This window comes from Cynoglossus semilaevis, chromosome 6 (assembly GCF_000523025.1).
Source record: "Cynoglossus semilaevis isolate Cse_v1.0 chromosome 6, Cse_v1.0, whole genome shotgun sequence".
Lineage (NCBI taxonomy): Eukaryota > Metazoa > Chordata > Actinopteri > Pleuronectiformes > Cynoglossidae > Cynoglossus > Cynoglossus semilaevis.
Window position 1 is genome coordinate 17,130,283 of NC_024312.1, and position 9,153 is coordinate 17,139,435.

Here is a 9,153-nt window from a genome sequence, read left to right on the forward strand (position 1 = left end):
TGTCCGGCACTATCTGCATTCCCACCTGTTCAGCTGTCAGAGGTCTCCTCTCCGCTCCCCTCCTCCACTCCCCCTCCTCATGTCACTCATGGACCACACCCCACAGTAAAGCTCTGTGAGCTGTGAATGTGTGCATGTTCTGTGTGGAATGCCACATGGTTCTCAGGTTCCACCCGCTTCAACTGTACTGAGACAAAAACATGTGCTGAAGACACGTGTGTGTGTGTGTGCGCACACATATGTGTATGAAGTGTGAAGATGCGACTGTGCTGCGTTAGGAGATCCTGAAGTGTTTTGACAGTGAGGTATTTTTGTTTTGACTCTGTTGGACATTGATATTTATTAGAAAAACATATTTGGCATCTAGAATTTTACGTCATGGTTGTAGTTGCTGACACTGTATGTTGTGTATATATGATACCATGTGCCACCAGATGATATAATTTAAATTTCTGCTGCTTATATTGATTATGTGGAAACCCTTTTTAAAAACTAACATTTTAAATATGTTTAATTAAGAGTAAACAAACATAAACTCAGACAGAAATATGTCACTGTCCTCTGGTCTTCATTTGTGACTGATGGAGACATTAAGACCCACAAGGGATCCAATGCAGTTCAGTTAACTCTTAGACTAAATAGTTTTTCAGATCCATTCAGTTTATTTTAATATTTATTTAAACTAAATTAGGACTTGTCAAATGAAATTGAAGCGTTTGTTTTATTTGCTGATTCGATATCTAAGTCATTCATAGTTAAAAGGTTTTAATGGGGTTATAGTGGGAGACTGGAACATGGTCTTTATTGAGCACAGCTTTGAGTTGGGGAAAGGCTTCAGAGCATGTGCAGCACATATGTGCTGACTCATGAGTAAATACACAATGTCGTTTAAGATTCCATCTCCCAGCATTTCTTAAAAAGCAAACAAAAAAAACAACAACAATAACTTCTGATGATGTGGGGGAAAGTGTTAAGCTTGTTTGCTAACTCAGGCTGGGTGGAAATTGAGTTCTGAACAGGAGCTCAGCCAGACGCCTCTGTTGGTAGACTGCATTTGATCCCCAGCTTCTGTGCATTTTCATACTTTGTTGTTTGTGTTGTGTAACGTCCCCTGTTTCTTCACAGTTCAGTCAAGATGATTACAGAGACTCTGCCTATAGCAGTTTGCCAGGAGAGGTGGACACTGATGTAAGTTTGTTGAAACTCTGACACAACCCAGCGCTTCAATTCAATGTCTGTAATTGGTCACAGCTCTTTTCTCTTTTGCTCTCTGTTTAGACCAAACTAAGCAGGTTGTGTGAACAGGATAAAGTGGTGAGAACACAGAAGGAAAAACTTCAGCAGCTCTACAGAGAGAAGGTGACAGAAAACTGACATTCCTATCGTTGTGTCACAGGTTGAGAATGAGAAAACTAAATGCTGTACCAAAATTAGGTTTGGAGGCACGGCATTTAGAAAAAGTTAAAGGCCCTGGATTTCATTTACAAAAGAAATAAACAGGCTTTCCATATGGATCATATAGTCATATTTCCAAAAAGGGAAATGTAAACAATTAGGTTTTTTTTATCCATCTTGGACATGATGATCAGATATCAATTAGTCACTGGTTCTGGTTGGAAAAAAAAAAATCAACGTCTCAATTGGCTTAATTCGACTGATCTGAGAAGGAACATTAACAAATGACATGCTCATGCTGCTTGTCCCTTCGATGTGTTCCATGTCCCTTCAGCACACCCTGGAGACAGCACTGCTGTCGGCCAGCCAGGAGATAGAGATGGGCTCTGATAACCCGGCTGCCATGCAGAGCGTCATCCAGCAGAGAGACTTGCTGCAGAGCGGCCTGCTCAGCACCTGCAGGGAGCTTTCCAGAGTCACTGCTGTGAGTCATATCATACACTCCCTTCCACAAGCTCTGTATTTTTTAAGGGACTGCTGTTATGAAGGATTTTTATCACCCACAAAGTATATATCTCTTAAACCAGGAGTTTGAGCGTTCTTCAAGGGAGTACGACAAGTTGGAAGGAGATGTGATTCAGTCTAAGAACAACCTGCTGGAGCAGTTAGAAGAGCTGGGAAACCCTCAGGTAGGACACCACCTGAGACAGAGGCTGTTCTGCAGTGGGAACGATTCTTCAGAACACAGAGTTAGTGTTTGAGTCCGCCCCCAGTTCAGTCAAAACTTCCACAGTGCCTCAAAGAAACCTGGAAATTCAATTTGCTCAAGAAATGAAGTGATTGTAGCACTGATAGAGTCGGCTGTAATTACATTTGTGTCATCCGATCCTTCATTATGTGAGTGGTTAAAAGATGGGTGGAGTCATAATTTACAGTTACTCCTGCTCAGCAGGAGCCAATATCTAATAAGAGGACGTGAATTTAAAGGACACATGTATTTAAGTTGGGGACACAGTCGTCTCCAACTCCTTTATCGCATTTTTGTTGCTCTTCAGTTCTGCCTGGTACCATTTTCTCCGCCCTGCACTGTGCTGATGTGGTGCTGAGGCTGATGAATGCTCCTCACAGACTGGAGGAGATTATTATTTCAACAAAGTACACACCTCAGCAGGATCATAATCTCCTCATAATATCTCTCAACCTCACCTTTGACATTCCTTGTACGTCTTTCTCTGGCTTTTACATGCTAATTGTACACGGTGGGACCCAGTACATGGTCAGACGGCAGGCTGTGCTATATATACAGGAAGAAAATATCTCTCTGATTGCAAACACAAAATCTTTGAAGTAGATCTCTATCTATTTTGCTTCCCTGGACAGGTCTGAGATAAGACGGCCCAATAACATTGTCCTCAGGCCATTAGACAGGCTGGAGAGTAAGCAGGATCTATAGGTGCTGCTCACTGCTCTGCCCACAGTGATATTTATTGCTCAATAACATACTGGATCTTTTCCGTGTGTGTCTGGAAACTTCCAGACCCACGGCTACTTAAGGTGCTCAAAGACTGCCATTTTGGATTTTGACTAAGGTTATGAAGGTTAAGAAACTCTGCTGCATGGACTTTAAGTAAGTGCTGTTTAAGCTATGCTTCTATGAGAGTATTCAGACTCAAATTCAAAATCTAAATTCACAGAAATAGAATGTGTTTAACTAAGTGTAGTCATCAATTATCTTTATTTTAGCAGGACCTCATGCTCATCTTTTTACACAAAACTTTGTAATGTTGAATGCGAGCGAGACCTGCATCTTGACAAGTCAAGGAGCACAGATGGCTGGGATAAAAGGAATTTGTTAATCTCTCTGATTGTCAATCAGTTTAGATTAGATTAGACCAGATAAGATTAACCTGTATGGATCCCACATGGAAGGTTGACTTTTAATGAAATCATTGTTCTATCTATTGTTTCTGTGCCATACTGTACCTCAGTTATAGCCGTCAAGTCCCTGGCGTGTGTAAAACCTTGTGGTGTTTTGTGCTCACTCAGACGGAGCCACCCAGCCAGCAGCACGCTCGCATCCAGAAAGAACTGTGGACGATTCAGGACGTGATGGAAGCCCTGAATAAAAGCCAAGCCCAGAGAAGTGCTGTTGAGGGGACAGGATTCTATGGAACTAAGAACAGCTTCAGTAATCAGAAAAATGAGGTGAGGCCAAAAAAGGAACAAAGGTTTTGGATTTTATTGTACCTGCTGTTGATCTAACATACTACTGGGTTTTTCAGTCAAATGAGTGGACGCTTTCCCCATCAGATTTAAATGTCAAACTGCATTAACCTAATCAGATAATGTTCTCAGGTCTGATCCGGTCTTGTGTATGTCGATGAACATAACCCGAGGATTAATAATGTCAGATTAACTCATAAGGATTATGGCTGAATGACTGGATGTGTCGCTCATGCTCCAGCAGCAGCAGTGTCTGTGTGTTCCTTTCCACTGGTTTGTCCATCCTGTGAGCCAGAATTACTCAGTACCAGATGGCGGTTGCTCTGAGCTCGCGTGTCGGTGGCGACATATGTCACCTTGACTCCTCTTCAGTCATGCCCTGTATAATCCCTAGGAGGAAGATGCTGTACCCCCACGGCCACCTCTCCCCCGCTCTTATGAGCCCAACCCCTCCACTGGGCTGCCCATGCCCTCTCACACTGGAGGGCGCTCCTCATCACTCCACAGAGTGGAGGACAGGAAGTCCAATCACAGGAATGGCACTCACAGTGTAAGCCCACTTGCCTTGACCTTGTGTTTGCCTCTTGAGTTCAGCAGCGTCATCACATCATTGCTTCCTGTGGTGGTTTTCATTTTCATCTTGATAAGTTTGACAGTTTGAGTTGGATCGTCTTTTCTGTTGTTTTTCATGCTCAGCCACTGCATACTTTGAGGTATTTGGCCCCAGGTTTATTTCTTATTCTATCCCATTTGTTTTTTAATTTGTTTTTTTTATGGGAAGTAGATGTTTTGTTACACTGTGTCAGGATCTGCAAATCAAACCTGATCCAGTTTTTTTTAGTTATGTTACTTTTTTTAAAAAACTTTTTCTTTCTGTTTTTGGTCTTGAGGGTCCAGACTACAGGCTGTATAAGAGTGAACCTGAGCTAACCACAGTCACTGAGGTGGATGAAAACAACGGAGAGGACCGCTCAGAACATCCATCTGACAGAGAGCATTTAGGAAGCAAAGGTATGTTATAACCAGGAACTGTAGACTCATCAAACAACCTCATCACCACCGTTTTGAAAAAAACTCATTGTACAAGCCTATATATGTGTGTGTATATATGTGTGTATATATGTAAATATACACATACACATATATACATATATATATGTGTAGAATATATATGAAGGTATACATATGTAGCAGGACAGGCTTATTCATTAATATGAAAATGCAAGTTAAAAAATATCAATATTATGAGCTCAGAGCTATGACTCAATAATATACATGATTTGTGTTTCATAATCATTGTGTCTTAATCCAAACTACATTAGGGTACAGTATTGCGCCTGAGTGAAAATGTCAAGTAGATGTAATTACTTGACTTTATATAAGTTAACTGGTACGCCATATGCTGTGTCGTTAGATGAGTTGGAATTCTTCAAACGGCAACTAATCTGCACTTCATCAAACTGCGTGAGGTACAATGAAAGGTGCTTTAAAGGTGAATGATTGGGATGGAGCTCTACAGCTGCTTCACTCTCAGCTGGAGGGAGAAGCTGCAGTCTGCAGACCTTCCGTTTACTTTACCACAGTATGGATATATGTGGACACGTGGTCAGACTTTGTTGTTGTTGTTTAGTATTTTGTCTAAGTAGCTTCAGTGTTTCTGAACCATATGTGTTAATGATTTTTTCTTCTGTTTGCTAGGTTTATCATACCCAGTTGGTGTTGTCCCTCCTAGAACCAAATCTCCAGTGCCTGAGTCTTGCTCCATCGCTTCCTATGTTACGTTAAGGAAGACCAAGAAGCCAGAACCTTTGACGGTAAGTTCCAGGGTTTTAGACGTCGAGGCACAAATGATGAGCAACAGTTGCTTTCTTGTGGTAACATTTTAAAAACTTTCTTGGTGTCTTTGCTGCCTTTTGTTCCTTGATGCCACCCTCCATTTTTTAATATAAATTGCCTTGTTCTTTTCTTTCAGTGTAGTTTATTAGTCTTAACAAAATAGATAACATTTTTGTATTCATTCTTTTTTCCCTGCATGTTTTACAATCTCCTTTGAATTTTTTTTGAGTGCATCAGCAATATTTCAAACTCTGTTCTGTCATGTTGTGATGTCTTTAGTTGGGAATGGAAATGATATTTCACGTTTTCCCTAATTGTTGTAACATGTCAAAAACTTGGTTCACCATCCGTTGCCAAATATTGTCCTCAGTTTACCGGACAAGCTCTAACACTGTCTGTGGTGGTTATTCATCTACGTGGAATGTTTCTCTGTCTTATCAGTCACAGTGAAGTTATGATGGATGAATGATAGAAAATGATAGAAAAAACACCATCTGCTAACTTTTACTAACTTTTTGTTGTCTATAGTTGGATGACAGTGAGGTAGGAACTGGTTATTTTTTTTAGACTTGCACTTGCACAGTTGTGTAGTTATTAGGCTGCTGGTCAGATGCTAACATGTGCTGAAGAGGCACTCCACAGTGTGCCCAGGGTGTGACTCATTCCTTCAAAACCAGGCAGCCTTAAACCAGATGCTGAATTCAGTTTATATCATTTCCAGCTTCAGACGCTATCATTTCAAATATAGTGAGCCATGTTATTATTGCACCACAGAGCAGGGTGTGTCTGTGCACGAGTGTGTGTCAGTCTCTCTGTGTGCACTAAAAAAACAAACGTTCCACATACAGTACCTGTAGTGTACAGACCCACAGCTTTAGCCCCCTCTTAAATACCAACCTTTCCTTCTGGAGAGTCTGGACAATGAGGTCTCTGTTCCAGGTTCTGGACTAAATCCAAACCTGCCGTTCTCCTCACCGTGGCACAGACCTCTTCAGTTCACTTCACACGATGGGCTGCGATCATCAGCCTCACTTGTTCAGGCGTACGACGGGCCTTCAGCCTCTCTGAGAGCAGCCACTTGTGCCAACAGGACGCATGAATTGTTTGTTGTTTTGATATTTTATTTTTTCAATTTGAGACCAAGTGAATGAACATTAAAAAGCCATTTCCACACAGCTGCTGTGGTTGTTATATCAGTCATAAGTGCTGTTTCTGAGTGACTGTGTGTGTGTATGTGTGCAACAGATGGAGAAAATGTGTTTCTCATTACTTTCCTTTGTTTCACATATGCTGTTTTAAATATTAATGTAGTTTTATTTTCTTTGATTCATCTAAATGATGCTGTCGCCGCACACGTTTGCCTCCCTGACTGATCTACTAAATATATGAAAAGATTGAGGACTTTAATTTGTCACAGGCAACTATACAGATACACCATCAGTGAAATGAGTTTTGAATAAATAGTTAAAATGTATTAATTAATTTATTATTATTGTTATTAACTCTGCTTGTCTGCATCTCCCCTCCTGCCTCCAGGATCGACCACGCAGTGCGGTGGAGCAGATGTGCGCTGCAGAGTCTGGCCGACCGAGGATGAGCGTGGAGGAGCAGTTAGAGAGAATCCGTCGGCATCAGCAGGGTGCCCTTAAAGAGAAGAAGAAAGGCCTCAGTGTCCGGGACAACCTGCCCACTCGAAGTCAATCGTTTAACAGAGACACACGCAGCGTGCAGGTAATGCACCACAGACTCAGACAGACTGTGTTACTAAGGGGCAAAAATAAATAGCTGCTTATTCCCAGGCCATCATTTTCTTCTTGGTCTTTCCCAGTCCCACATGAGACGCAGAGATGAGGTGATGAGCAGTGACATCCAGGCGCTGGAGGCCTCTCTGAGACGGCAGGACTTGGTGAGGGAGCAGGAGACACCGGCTGAGGAGATTGCACGTCTCAAAGAAGCGTCACAGACCGACCACTTCAATGTAGACCGAGAGGTGAGGCGGTCCCTACTACATAACCTTGTTAAATTAGAAAAATGTTTACTAAATAAAAATCAAGTTTCATGAATGGACTGAGGAATGAATCTGTAGCCAGTTGTCTTTATATCACTTTACCAATGGAACAGAAGGAAGTCTTGTCTGTTCTTTTTTGTTTTGTTTTTCACTGTTTTCCCCTTTGTCATGGGGACAGCTGACCTAGGTTGTTAAGAAAGAGGATGTGGTTATTCCTTTAAATGAACCGCATGACTGTGTACCATCAGAATCGGATACATACTGATTAATCCATGTGATTTACTGTGTAAATAAATTCAAGGAGAAGTGTGGAGTAATGTTTCTTACTTTTATCAAACCACAACACCACTCCTTTCCTGAAGAGGCTGCTGTTACTCATGTTTAGTGCCCTTGTACAAAATTATCATTTCATTTCAATCAAATCTTTTGGCTCACACTATAAAAGAGAGCACGTCGCATATTTAGTCTCCAGTAAGTTGTTCAATGGATATAAGATGTCCCACCTACACATCCTCTCCTCTCCTTAGGTTTTTTTGTTGTACATCAACCTTGTATCCAGTACAGTTAGTTACATTACAGTTGGTTCAAGTGGCTCTGATAAATGCAGTATTTAAGCGAGAGTGTCATAAAAACTTACAAAAAAAAAATACAGAAGGATTGAGCTTCTCTGCAGATATTTTTGTTGCCAAATAAAATGACTGAGGGCATTCATTTATTTTTATTTTATGGCTAAGAATATTCTGAATAAATCAGCTTTAGATAAGAACAGAGATATCATATGCTGCAAACTGTAGTTGACAGTTGATGTGTTCTCTGGGTGACATCAGTGAAGTCCTTATCTCTTTACTCTGTGCTACTGAATGTCTCAGTTTTTATATCCCTAAAATGTGGAACTCTATACTAGTGTGTAATTACTGAGCGTCACGTTTCTGATGGGTTTTTCTTTTTGCTCCAGCTGTCTTTGCCCGACAAAGTGCTGATTCCTGAGCGTTACGTAGAGTCAGAACCAGAGGAGGCTCTGAGTCCAGAGCAGGAGGCTGACAAGCAAAGGAAGGTTGACCGCATCAAAGCCCTCATAGCAAGAAACAGGTAAACAGACCTTCACGGTCTTTTCCCTCCGAGATCATCTTAGATCTGTGCTCGACAAATAGAAGCCTTGGGTTGTCCTCACAATATTTTGAATACATGTACAGGCTCTTACAGTATCTTGTGTGATTGCCATGTAATTTAAGCAAATGCATTTTGTTTTAATTTCTTCCCTTAATATTATAAATCAAGATAACTGGTATTACCATTCTATATATTAAATAAAGAAAATAATATAAAATAAATTAAAGTTGTACCATTATGTATGCATGTATATGTACCATTAAAGTGTTTTCTACCATATTTTAATATTATATTTTCAATTTTCTTTAGGGAAAAATATAACAAAAAGTTTTTTTGTTCTATGATTTAGCATCAGGAGTCCTAAAGTACCCCATGTGTAGTTACTACTACCGTAGTAGTTGATGTTAAACTACAGATGATGTATTCCTGTGCCCCTAGCATGCAGAATACACTACCCGGTGTGCCTCTGAGCCCTGAGGAGGAGACTGAGGAGGAGGTGAACGTCCAGGAGAAGGAGAAGATGATTAATATCTCCTACGAACTGGCAGCTGAGGCTTCCAAACGCAGCAAGCTGGTAGCAG

The 9,153-nt window shown here is 41.0% G+C and overlaps 1 protein-coding gene across 7 annotated transcripts in view; it reads left to right on the top strand.

Annotated features, from left to right (window-relative positions):
- Nucleotides 1–9,153, top strand: part of LOC103380430 (pleckstrin homology domain containing, family A member 5) — a 69,445-nt gene that overhangs the window by 57,638 nt on the left and 2,654 nt on the right. For 5 of the 7 annotated variants that reach the window (XM_025055903.1, XM_025055906.1, XM_025055904.1 and 2 more), the window contains 11 exons: nt 1,126–1,188; nt 1,279–1,359; nt 1,730–1,879; nt 1,983–2,084; nt 3,442–3,600; nt 4,509–4,629; nt 5,317–5,432; nt 6,991–7,185; nt 7,283–7,444; nt 8,418–8,551; nt 9,011–9,149. In XM_025055903.1, coding sequence (XP_024911671.1) covers nt 1,126–1,188; nt 1,279–1,359; nt 1,730–1,879; nt 1,983–2,084; nt 3,442–3,600; nt 4,509–4,629; nt 5,317–5,432; nt 6,991–7,185; nt 7,283–7,444; nt 8,418–8,551; nt 9,011–9,149 — 1,422 coding nt within the window. The other 2 variants (XM_025055908.1, XM_025055907.1) reach the window with 2 other exon arrangements.